Source organism: Taurulus bubalis (genome assembly GCF_910589615.1).
Source record: "Taurulus bubalis genome assembly, chromosome: 3".
NCBI lineage: Eukaryota > Metazoa > Chordata > Actinopteri > Perciformes > Cottidae > Taurulus > Taurulus bubalis.
The window spans coordinates 6,561,570-6,575,411 of NC_136591.1; the positions used below are offsets into that span (position 1 = coordinate 6,561,570).

Below are 13,842 nucleotides of genomic sequence, written 5' to 3' on the forward strand. Positions count from 1 at the left end.
CAGCAGGCCGTGAATCACATCAGCAGGAGGAGGAGGACAAAAGACAAGGTGGAGGACTGATGTCCTCTTCACGCTTTGTAAACTTCACTCTGTATTTTAATGTCAGGAGCATCATCTATTTTATTGACATTCAAGATTTGTTTCCAGTGAGATATCGCCGAGTTCACACGGTGACTTTGCTGTTGTAAACATCACCAATTCAATCAACAGCAACCTCGTTACATAAAACATTTTCAATGTACGGAAATGTGCAGCTAATATGCACACTTCATTATCTGTTTATGTATTGCAAGTCAACACCAATATTAAGCAACGTTATCCCACATTGCAGATTTCCCTCATGCATTGCTCGTGCGCAATGCCTCCTGGTACATGAGGAGACGAACACCGACGTTGATTGGACATCCTCATAAAAAGTGGCAAATACTCGCCTCAATGTAAAACAAGACACCATCGTTAGTGGTGCGTCTGGGTGAACATTGCGTGTCACTTTAAGGAGCAGCTTTCTCGGACTATACATGGCAGAGTGACTGTTGACCCTGAGGTGAGATCTCCATTGAGTGGCATTTGGGTTCTTGGTAACCTCCCTGATCCAAGTCCATCCTGCCTGCAGTAGTTGGGTCTGTTTAGTTGAACATCCGTTCCTATAGGACGAGTTGGTTAGCTCCATATTTCGATGTTATTTTTTTTTAATGATGAAGCCCGACAACTTCCAGACACATAATGAGCATACAGAGACTGCTAGTATGCTACACATTTCCGATGAACAAGAATACACACGTGCGGATGTGTGTTTGTGTCCGCCCGCCTCTCCGGATGTGTGTGTTTTATAGAACACCTCCAAGTAATGGCCGTCACCAAGGCGACCAGGTGACCCAAGCTAGCAATTAGGAGTCCCTAACTGGGACTGCACAGGCGAGTGTGCACAGATGCAGCGCATACATTATGTAAAATACAGTCCCGGAGAAAGCCCCCCCCCTCATCCACCCTTCCCCTCAACCACCGCCAATGACCTCTCGCTCCTTTTAATCTAATATTCTCATCATCAGCCCAGTGTGCAACCGCACAAACAAACAAACTTGTCATGAAGAAGCCGCACGTCACAGCACATCTGTGCCGTGCCTCCGATGGCGGGAGCATGAGGTGGGTATTACAAAGGAGAGAGAGAGAGAGAGAGAGAGAGAGAGAGCGAGAGAGAGAGAGAGAGACAGAGAGAGAGACACACACATTTTTTCTTTATTTTTTTACTTCGAACTTGCTGGCTTCAAATTTGTGGGTTTTTCTGCCCTCATTTCGTATTCATGGCAGTGAAAAAAAGAAGAAAAAAACCTCCCACTGTGCTTTTATAAATGTGGTGGCACAGCGGTGAGTGAGAGTTCTAAACATGATTGGCTTGTTAAAGTATAAAGACAATGGGCTGACTATATGTGGCGCCGCCGGTTGTAAAAGTCCAACTCGCACACCTATTTTAAAGGCCTTCCACTAATTCATGTGAGCGCGTCAGCTCCTTTTTTCTGGTCAGTCCAGGAGAATTCATGAGTTATTCTGTTTCATAGCTGCTTTCTGTGGTCTGGCATCTCACCTGGCTTGAAACACTGGCCATGGAAAAGTATTCTACCTGGAACTCTTTCGCTCTTCGTAGCCCTTTAAGCCCCCATTTATTGTTTTAGTTGTGTTTAGAGGTTGCACATAGGGATTATCTATTATTGTATCCCTGATTTTAATGTTTAATTTGATAGCTAACATGTTTTTTTATTTTTGGGGGGGGGATTTATACCATGTTTTTTTCTTGATTTGTACCTTGCGACCTGATATAAAAGGGTCCCCATTTTTGTGTAACGTAGGTAAGCATTAAGTGCATATTTGAAACCATTTTGCAGAATTCTTTTTTTTTTACAGTAAATAGCTAGAGAAATATCAGCAGACAAGTGAGCGTTTATACCAAATGAAGGAGTTAGCATACATTATCTCGCTAGCTACATCTGATATAATCTGGTTGTTACTCCAGCCGACAAAATAAGCGAAAATAAAAATCAAACACCCACTGTTTCAAACTAAGTTCAAGTGGTAAATCTGCCAATGTCGTCATGGTAAACTACCGTTGCTTACCAGAGAGTTTGTTCTGGTGCAGGAACTCCATCTGTAGCTTCTGTCCGGCCCGTTGGGCCAAGAGGTACGGGGTCGAGGAGGCTGGATCCCCAGTGGTGCACATAACATCTGCCCCGCTGAACACCAGCGCCATGGTCTGCAGCACGTCAGGCAACAGCACAGCTGCACACAGCGCCTGCACACACAGAAGACAGCGTTAAAGAGCACATGGACAGTTTCTCTGTACTGTGCTTTCGCTCTGTCTATGGGTCCCATGAGGTCGCCACCATTTATACAATTCTTAAATAACGTATACGTAGGATAATACTGTCGTACTTTATTTGGACATATTTCCAACTGGAATGCCGAGAGCTTATTTTTATTGGCCGTGAATCTTCCTCGAGTAAGTCCACCTGTCGCTTAACGTTTATTAGTGCGATTGACTAATAAAAGGCTGAATAAGTGCAGTCACCGCTCATTGCATTTCTAAGTAGCTTTTAAAAAAGTCCACATCCCAGACAATGAACGAGTGAAAATCCCCGGAAATGGGAGCGTGGTCTCACGTCGTCGTGCAGGAGAAGCCGCTTGCCGTCGCTTGGTGGGTATGCCGGGTTGATAGAGGACAGAGAGTCTATAAAGCGGCATCAGAAAACCATATAAAGTTTAGAATCGAGTTCCGCCCGCTGATCTCAAAAGAGAAGTTAAAATAAGATCACATTTTAGTACTCCCTGTGGGAATCATTAAATCTCTAATCCCTGAGAAAAAGAATATAGCAAATAAGAGCAGGACAAATGGGCCATATTAAATATAATGAAAGTAACAGTTTCAAATTGGAAGAAGAGAAACGTGGGAATAGAGGCATAAAATGAAATGAGTTGAGAAAATAACAACAGAAGAGCATACTGAGGCAAAAAGGAATTCATGGAGCAAAAACATCAACAGTGAAAGATATGTACAATATGACACTGACAAACCAGACAATGCAATAGAAAACACATAACCAATATGACAATTTAAAGACATTAGGGGTGTGTATAGCACTGCACTGCAATTTAATGGCTTCCAAAATTGTCAGTGAAAAAAATATTAAGAATGTGTTGATAATCTCTTATTATTTCTAGCTTTAAGAAAAGAACTGGCTTGATCATCTCAGTCGAGTAGGATGGGTGCAGACTCAAAAATCACAAAGTAAAACGTTTCAGCCTTCATCTTTCCAGTAATTCCAGTTGTTTTAAATGGAGGGAAAAACTACATAACTTGGACCGTAAGTCTTATTTTCAACTTAAAAAGCACTTCCATAAAATGAGGAGAACTTGCGAGAGCCTGTTATATATATTTTAAGAAATAATAAAAGTTAAGTCTGGCTCTAGATATTTTTTTAGATGTCTCTTCTAAGAGCCACATAAGGCATCATGCAACCGTTTCCACAGGGTATGGGGTACTCTAGGTGACAAATAAACGTTATTTTTTGTGTAAAATAGCTTGGAAAAAAGTAAATCGTGGACCAGACCGGATCTGGAGTCCAACTATTGTGCCAGCTAATCCCAAATCCACTGAATATTCAAAGTGGAGGAAGCCTGGGAGAAGCCGAGTTGAACGGCAACCACCACAGCAGGCTGCGATAGGCTGAGACTCACATGTCAATCAAAAGATATCTGAAACACACGTATACATGTGGTGTTTGTGCAGACAAGCTTTGTTAAAACTATTCGCCTGTTTCACACAGCGTGAAAGCAAAGGAACCTTAAAGAGTCCGACGGAGGGAGAATAGTTTCTCTCTCCGCATTGTCTCTTCCCATCAGTCCAGTCAATTGACGTGACATTGTGCACGTTGACCCGCGACAAAGTGGATCAACGGAGGAGTCGAGTGGCAAATGGGGAGATTTCAACGAGCAACCCCTCTTTTCATCGGACCGGGAGCGAGTCCATAAGCTGCATCGATCTGCCACGAACAAGCGAGATCCGTCTGAAAGTGAGGCGCGGAAAAGGCCGGACACACACACACACACACACAACCTGCCCTCCTACACAAAGGACCTTCCATGCACACGGATTTATCCATTACTATCCATGTGCATTGTTTCTGCAAGAATGCATTAATCAGGCAAAAAAAAGGATATATATATATATATATATACATATATATATATATATATATATATATATATATATATATATATATATATATATATATATATATATATATATATATATATATATATATATATATATATATATATATATATATTTAGTCACATAGTCTTTAGTCTTTTTCTCATCCTCACTTACCCACACGCTCGCACACAAGACCGGGTCAGATTATGGCAAAACAGTCCCAAGCAACCTGGCCTTATTCTGTATCATCTCTGGAAATGACCTTCCGTGTCATAGCAATTACTGCAGCCACTAGAGGTTTTATGCGTGTCTGCGTGTGTAATGATATAAGAAGGTCCTTCGACACCCCCCTCTCTAGGTCATGTGGCCTGCAGAGACTGCGTGGAGGTCACTGGGATGTGAGCTTCTAGCAGGGAATATGGGACTGAGTAACAAGAGAGGGGCCGTATAAAGAGAAGGCATGAAATGGAGAAACCGGATGAAGGGCGGGAAAACATCTCAAAAGAATATGCATGCACGGATGAGATTATGCAAGAGGCATATTGGTGCAGTCAGGCATACATCACTTCACTACCTTTTAATTCCATTTCATTACTCGAATTGACACTTCAAAACGGCAATTGACTGTATGTGTCGAGTGAGTTTTGTGACCCCTGCGCCCATAAAACTTGTTAAAATGCCATCACATGATTTCAGAATGGCATGAATGTCAGTGAGGAAATTGCTCGTATTATTGTCTTTGTTCCAGAGACGACTCCCAAAGGAATAGGTTTTATATAGCTTTTATTTTTTCATATTCGTACTTGTGTAATGGTAAGTAAGTGTGACACAAAACTGGAACAATGTGTCCAATGAGATTAGACTCAGTGTCCTTGTTTATGTTTAAAATACTTTTTTGGTATTCTTTTTTTTTTTCATAGATTGAGTAGGATTTATTACTTTTAGTTAAGATGAATGAACTTCTTTTAAATTGTCGCGCACGTACACACATCTGCTGAGTCATGATGTGTGTGATGGCTCTACGACACATTGATCTCAGGCATAGTAGACACAATCACCCACTTCCACCTTTTCTCTCTCTTTCTTTCTTTCTCACTCTCAAGCACACACATATACACATATACACACAAACACACAAACACACACACACCTCTCCATTGCCCAAACCCTTTTAGGCAGCCACACTCTCTGTGGCTGTCACACGTCATCTCCTGCAAAAAACTCTCACTAGAACAGCAAATTCACACATCCTTAGTGGTGCAGCACACATGTTCACACGCATGTACACATCACACACTCCCAAATACACACACACACGCAAAGGCCAGCAAAGCCGCAATAAAACCAACCCAAGCGTTTCTGTTGTGGATCCTAATCCACTTTTCCACTTAGCTAGCTGGTATATCTCATCCATGCCTCCCCCCTTCATTCCCTCGCTCTCCCTACATCTCCATCCCTCTCTTTCTGCACGAGAAAACAATACACGGGGGCTGATCTGCGTAAATGCTGACGCAGGTGGAAACTTAGCTGTTTGGAGGCTCAGTGCTCGGTGCTTTTAAGACCTTCTCTTTTAGGGGAAGCCAGAAGCCAAAAAAAAAAAAAAAAGGCACTTTATTTTTCTCTTCTTTTTTTGTTTTTGCTGCAGCAATAAACCCTCAACCACAAACTAGAGGAGAAAGGCTCAGCGTCAACCCGCTCGCACAGATCGATCAGACTCACGGCGCTGTTTTACTGAGGGTCAAAAGGTCAGAAAAATATAGACGTGTTCAGGACAAGTTGGATTTAGCAAATGGAGCATGCCATGTAGCAGAGATATGAAAACATACATGAAAACAGACATACTTCTTGATTTCACACGTTGCGACTCGTAGAGCTCAACACTGCATCTCCCATTGTCGAAATGATAGGAGAGCTTCAAAGCTCACAGTATGGCATGGAAATAATGTTACAGCAAATGACAGCATGCTGGTGGTTTATTGCAACTCAATGTAATGCTAACGAACACATAGAGGAACAATGGATCTGTTGGATATAAACCTATAAACCATATAAACACAATCCAATAGCATTGTCCTATAGCTGCCAAAACCTGCTGATATTCTGACATTTCCAGTCAGGTATACTCATGGAATTCTCTGCACACATTGGACAGACAATGTATTCTTGACATAAAGGCAGTACGACTTCCAGGTGGAGAGTGCAGCCCAGTTAACATCTGGCATCACACCATGCGTTTTGGGGGATCCGATCACGAGTGGAAGGCCTGAAGTACATCAGTTCACATCTGGAGAATGCGTCTCGAGTGACCCCTTGTGATCAAATCTCACTTCCCACCTCTCCATGTAAATAAACAAAGTGCATCAATGTGTTTAACTGGCGGGAGGGCAGCAATTAGGGCTGGGCGGTATGGCCAAAAAATCATATCACGGTATTTAGTAGGATTCAGGCGGTTTCACGGTATATCACGGTATTTATTTTTGAGTAAACACATTGATTCATTGACGCCAAAAAGAACGGCCGCCATTTTTGTTCCCCACTCGCTGGCCAACAAGCTCACAACTGGACGTTGGTAGTGTTTTAGGAAGCTAACATGGAGGGACTTAGGACCAAGGGGAATGCAGGTATGAATTTGTCATACACGTCATACCTGTGGTGCATTGTCACTCTTGACAGGGAGCATCATTTAATTTCAGCTGAGAGCGCAGCGGGCGCTACTTACGTGACAGGGTACAACGTTCAGTCATGATTTCACATTTATAAAATTGCATGCTGGGTAAAGCCCGCCCACTTATCATGACTATCATGGTATGTGAAAAATTCATACCGTATGGAAGTTTGAAACCGGTATACCCTAGCAGCAATGCACTCAAAACTCCCGATAGACATCTATGGGCTTTATCAATATTGCCATACTTCATGTGCAAAGCCCTCTTACGCAATTTCGAGACGAGAAAAAGGAGGACAAAAGGGAAGCCGCGGCTTTGATGATACATCACGACACATTAGTGTTTCCACTACAACAGATGTGGTGCCAAATGCGTCCCAGACCACCTCAGCAAGTGGTATTTATGAGACAGTCAATGAGACACAAACCACAGCTTTAATGTCATGATGATAACTTGTCAAGGCAGTGAGGGAGTTTGGAAGTCGTAGATCTAGTGTACCAGTGGTAGTACTTGTTGTACCACATCTGCTCTAGTAGATAAGACCTGCACAGGCGCATACACTGTACTGTAGTAGTGGACAAGCAAACAATCTCTTCTAATTTCGACAAGGTCCAATTTGAGGTTGTACCTGGTTGAGCGCCTCCAGGTCATGAAAGCCCTCCAGTACCCTCCGGTACTTCCTCTCCCTGTACTTCCTGCGGATGAACGTGGCGCGCTGCTCCACCGAAGCCCCGCTGTGGACTTCCTCCTCCAGGGGAAGATTGGCAGCCCAGAAAGTGTTTGCATTCTTGTTCCCCACCTCCAGGAAGAGCTGAGAGGTTGAGGAAAATGGAAAGAGAACAATTACAGGTGAGAATCATTTGTAGACATATTAGTCGGGTTTTAAGTAAACATTTAGCCGAGACCTAAATCGTTGTAGAGTTTGTCTTGGCAACAAACCTTGTTGATTTGTTTTTCAGATTTTCGTGTGTATTTTACTTTAAGTTTATGAATCCTTTGAAGCTCGGCAGAAGTAGTTAATTTAAGACACCGACTTTCATATCAAGGGAGAACCTAATTTGCTTCCGCTCATAAGAAAATCAGTATGTACCTCCACCAGCTCATTGCTCCAGATGCTGCTGTCCAACTTCAAGCTCCGCACTTTGGAAATACTTGGGCCGAGGGAGCGATGTTGCCCTGGTACACAGGAAGACACACATGAGCTCACAGATACACAACAACACATGCGCTCGGAAGTTCATACGACCCCGTGGGCTTATGAAGCCTTTCTCAATTAGATATATTCAAAAATGCACGGCTGTCAGGCTGTTAGTTCACAAAATGAATGAAATTAACATGCACATATATGGACAGGAAAAATCTCCACAGTGTGCGCACAAACACACACCGATGTCAGTGATGGCGACGGAATAAACAATAAACCGGCAGCTACGAGACGGAGAAACAGAGCATGACTGGAAGCTCGTTCTCTCACTCACAACAGACATATTTAGTCCCCTCAGCAGCCCTAATTGGAAATGAAAGCACAGAACGAGGGCCATTAATTGCTAATGAATCATGAGTAATTCATTGTGTTTGTGGGTCGGCCTGTTTATTTGGGTGAACGAGAGGCTTCTAGAGTTGCTTATGGCCAAAGACGGAGCGCACATGCATAATACATTAGTAAGAAAAACGCTGTATGTGTGAATGTGAATTATTGTCCTGTGTGTAAAGGCGGATAATTTTAGATTAAGATCTGGCATGAGCTCGTTACTGTGTTCTATGCTCAAGTAGAGCAACTGTGAATGAGAATGCTGGGCCTTGAGCTGGGAAAAAGCCGTCTTGACACAGATCTAGTGAGTACAGATGCCAGAAATCATTGAATTATCTGTATTTTTATGATTATATTGAAGAAATCTTTTTTTTTTTTAGCAAAGACTTTTTTTTTATAAATAGTGATTACTGTTAACTCTACCTACTTCAGGAATACTGGCATTCAACATGTCTGTATTGAGCAGAACAAACCATAAAATTAATTGACTGGTCTGATTGCTTCCTGATTGGATCTGCTCGTTTCAACTGATTCATTAGTTGGTCAACTGTTTGAAAGACAAATCTGGGGGTTAATAGAAGATTATATCCCACTAACAATAGTAATATAACGCTCCAGTCCATGCTGGTCTGTTCTCAGCAATACTAGTGTTTCAGTTGAGCCCTGAGACTACAAATAGGAGATATGTCCTCCTTCCCAAAGGATATTCTTCAATCTTTTGTGGGAAAAGTTCACATTAAAGTGTCAAGTGTGTGGACGCTACGGTCGGCTGATGTGTTAACAATCGCCAACCAGGTTTATAGAATTGTGCATGTGTAGGGCAAAAATCAAATTGCACTTGCATTACAGGCTACTTTTCTTCAATCAAACTAAATACATTGCATTGAGATCTTTGCAAAGCGATATGCTGTAAAAACAGGCTGTCCATGTGGGAGTAACACAACAATACTATTACATGATCTGCACATACAGTTTTGGGTATAGTTCTCAAATATGATTGATGAATTGACTTGACCAATTGATCGAACAGCAACCACTAAAGAAGGCAGGGTGCTTCATGAAAAAAGCACTGTCGATACCTTTCTCAGAAAATAGACCCTATTCTCATTCTGGCACGCAGAAATAAAGCACTGTTTGAACACCTACAATTCTAATTTAATTCATGGTTTACAGCTCTGTCGGTAGATAAGACTCATCGGTAATAAGTGCAATAAGTAACAAGAACGTGGATCATTATATTATATATTATATATTATATGGCCGAACTCCAACTACCAGCTCCAAGTCACACACACTTTTTATTATTCAATAATTCATTATTTCAATGAAACTAACCAGCGATTGACTGTGATAGCCAGTGTATTCGGCCCATTGCTCGAGCCCAGTGGATGCATTAGTGTGTTCAGACTCGAGTCGGATTCGTCCACTCCCAAAAGAGAGGAATGACCACGTCGCATCTTCGAGAACCGCTTGACAAATAAAGCCTAAAGAGCGAGATTCTGTCACTTTTGCCTGTGAAGAAGTGGAAATATTTCACTCTGGGCGCCGGCTGCATTTCTACATCCTCTGAGCCTCACAGCTCCACAGGACCATTTTCACTTATGTAAGGGTAATGAAGCTGAAAAAAAGTGCGCATGCACCACCGGGTATACACGGTGAGATCTTCACATATAAAATAGCGTGTTGTAAATGTCTTCATCTTTCTGACGGAAGCAAAACAACGCAAAGAAAGGGTTTCACAGGGGGAAAAACCCCAATTAAAGACTTTCTCTGTGACAGTTCATGGAGCACTTTTCCAGCCCCCTGTACTTGTGTGACATTTCCCACTCAGTCAACGACGAGTCAGAAAGGAAACGAAGCAATGAGCGCTGCATCTGTGCGTTACCACGGCAACTGTTTCCAGCAGACGGGTCTACAAGTTGCATCCTAGTTTAGAGAAGTTTGTTGCAATATCATGGTGGTAAAGAGGGGCCTCCCAATCTTTGGAGTAATGTAATTACTGAGGAAAAGGAGTTTCGGGGTTTGGACTCTGGTTAACCAGGTGATCATTGTTCTGAATAGCAGGTAGACACAGCCAGGGAACATTGTGCAGCATTCAGCAGCTTCACAGATGTTTCCCATCAGGTGGAGACCAAAACGGAGATTATTTATGTGGCCAAAAACGCAAATGTTGCTATATGTCTGCTGGATGTGTGACAAGGCAACTATTTACGAATACTTAAGGCATATGAACTTAATAAGGTGATAATGTTGTGTTTAATTTAAAAAGCGCTGCCCCCAAGTGGCCAACAAAAATAATTATGCAGGTTTAAACCTTACTAGTTTTTCGAAAAATAATACTGAGACTATTTTACTGAGATTATGTTTTTTTAAATAGCTGATTATTAGCAAGGATTGTTCCCCCTGCAAAGAGACACTGCAGTTTCAGCAAACAACAAATCATTCAATATATTTCCAGTAATGAAATCTTTTCATTTGCGTTCTCACTTTCTATTAGAAAGAAGGGAAGAAAAAAATGGGCCAAATGCGAATGAGCAGAACACAAATTTGTGTCTCTTATAGTAATCCCAAAAAAATATGAATGCCTATGTAACAAACACTGTTTTCACTCAGGTTTTAATCTGATTGTTTTTGATCAGACTCATAATAAACCTTTTTCATACAAAATTATAGGCAGTCCTTCAAAACCCATGTAAAGACACACTATCGCAGTATATGAAGCTGCTCGACTTCAGAGAGTGAAGCTAAAGACTATAAAACATTAATCCCGTCTTGGCATAAAAAGAGGAGAGCCAATCTGGAATCATTTTCACCATTAGTCTTCTCATTACTTCCATCCTCTTCCTCTTGTTCAGCATTTCTCTTTATTGTCCATGACATGGGAGCGCTAATTAAAAGCATGAGCAGTCATTGGTATTCCAAATGGACCGCCGTCTAATTTAAGGAGAGCACAGTGTGAGGACAGCTTCCCCGTTGCAGATATCGCCCGGCGTGTCGACAAAATGTAATATTAAACACCCCTGCAAATGAAATCATTTAAGGGTGTTTGAAAAAGGATGTTGGATATCTGATGCGTACCAATTACACGGGCTTTGCAGAGGTGAGGTGAAGAATCACATTAAAACTCATGACTGGGAGAAATCTCGGGCCGAGAGAAGATCGGAGGGGGTGTATAGGAGCGTGGAAAAACCTCCCAACCAGGCATCCCTCCGCATCAGGCATGGCCGCTGCTTCTCTGTAATCATGTTGAGCGGGTCAAGAGGCAGTTTGGGATCGTTCAAGTTCTTGCCCGCGGCTTAATCTTTGTTGTCATTTCATCTAAGCCATCCAGTATTGCCAAATAGATTAAAGAGTCCAGAGGCCAGATGCCAACTCCCATAAGTGGCTTACCACCTGGAATGTATTCCAAAAGGGCCTCTGGGTGAGAGCACCGACTCACATAAACAAACAACCGCCCGGCCATACAAATTAATGCAGCATGAGGTCTTAATTATCCTGAAGAAGTGTGTATTAATTAACAGTAAAATAGTGCAGTCACATGGTTCAATAAGCAAACTTAATAGCAATCAGATTAAAATGGAGTTAAACAGTCTGAGATTCTCGCCAGTGCACAACAGGTCAACTGAACATTCCTGTGAAATTACTTTACAAGCAAACTCACAATTAAATGTTTACGGAGAACAAAGTTTCAAAGAATAAATAATGAACACACACAATTAACTTTTTCTCTATTTTTCCTATAATTAGTGCCAAAAAAATGTTTTCCAGGAAAGTTACTAAGAAATAATTAGAAAAGGATTGACTAATAAAATTAAGTGGTGTCTCGTTTGTCATCTGGCAAACCTCTCGTGTTTAACTTGCGAAAATGTCGGGGGAGGAGGGCTCTTTAAAAATCTCTCATATAAGAGGTGTTTAGACATGCGGCTGGTTTCCAATCCACACAATGCTGTATATTGGCAGTGATGGAGTAACGCACCGCTGCAGATCTGTGATCCAGTCGGATACCGCCCTCATGGTTCGGCACGCATGGGAATCACTGAGTAATTACACAGTTAAACCATCCATGTGTGATAGATATACAATTTTACCACCGATTGTTATCGGATGATATTTAGTAAAAAAAAAAAAAATACAATCAGCAAATCAGCATTAATACTTTGTAGTCACCAATCCTTGATACACTATGTACAACAAAGGAAGGTTAGTAACGCTAGCAGCACCACTAACAACTAATGTACGGATGTTACATTCAGGTACTTTGCGATGCGTTCAGGCTCTGTTCAGTGAAAATGAGTATTGGGCAAATTTATTATTTTTTGTAAATTATAACAATATCATGATGTTTTCAAACTGTAATCTTGTAAAAATGTAGTTTGGGACGAGAAGCTTAATTAGATCCAGTTGTTTGATGGAGATGTTTTCACAGCTATATGAATTAAATAATAGAGATTTATAACCCGTTTAATTTCCCAACACTAGCTCTAAGCAGCTTATAATACATCATTAAAACTACTAATGCCAATAATTATTTGCATCAATAAAATATGAATAATCTGGATTCATGTAAACCAGCTGCTGTAACAAAACAAAACAACAAAAAAGGATCTATATCAGCCAGTATCGATCACCAACAAATGACAAGATTCGATCCGTGACTCATATCTGTGATCGATTCGAACTCTGAGCTTCATGATCCTTTGCACAATTGGCGGGTGTTTCAATGTCGTTTTTCTTTAGTGCGCTGTAAGTATATTGTTGTGTATTAATGAGTACGCCTGCATCCAGCATGTGTGCGTCAGCCTGAGACGATATAAGGAAGCCAAGGCTACAGCAGCGTCTGAGGGAGCCTTACCTGCACACTTTTTACAGACGACCACGCCCAGATTGACGGAGGCCCACTCCGGTTGCGCGGCGCGACAGTCGGCGCAGCTCCTGTTGGCCTCATTGAACCAGATCTTCTCTGCCACTTCATAGTCGGAGAGTGTCTCCGCAATCGATTCCTGGACCGCTTCAATCCACTCCTCCTTCTCCCGCTCTGACTCGGCCGTGAAGCTGCAACAATTGATTTTTTGCCCCACATCCCAACACATGCCTCACAGTTATTGATTTGATTTGAGGGAGCAATTAAAACAGCATAGTATCGCTTGGCAGGGTTACGGGAGGTGTGTAGTATTTGGAGTAGTTTTGGGGAGTTGCTGAGTGTGTATGCCTATGTGTGACTGCAATAGATTTGGTGAAATTGATAGGGGAGTGGGAAGAGGGGGCGACGGGGCAGGTAAATCAATCCGACTCACCTGGCACCACTAAAATCTATAAACCGCTAATGCAGGACTTTTTTTTTCCCTTTAGGATATTATTTCTATATTAGACATTAAGTTCTTATGTCAAGGAACGGTGACGGAAATATACTATAAAATTTACAGCTTCAATATATAGTACGT

The 13,842-nt window shown here is 41.8% G+C and overlaps 1 protein-coding gene across 1 annotated transcript in view; it reads right to left on the bottom strand.

Annotated features, from left to right (window-relative positions):
* The window catches only part of arap2 (ArfGAP with RhoGAP domain, ankyrin repeat and PH domain 2), a 105,617-nt gene that overhangs the window by 50,866 nt on the left and 40,909 nt on the right, over positions 1-13,842 (bottom strand). The window contains exons 12-15 of the mRNA XM_079215211.1: positions 13,254-13,453; positions 7,961-8,046; positions 7,499-7,681; positions 2,110-2,284 (exon numbers count right to left, since the gene is read on the bottom strand). Coding sequence (XP_079071337.1) covers positions 2,110-2,284; positions 7,499-7,681; positions 7,961-8,046; positions 13,254-13,453 — 644 coding nt within the window. The remainder of the gene's footprint in view (positions 1-2,109; positions 2,285-7,498; positions 7,682-7,960; positions 8,047-13,253; positions 13,454-13,842) is intronic.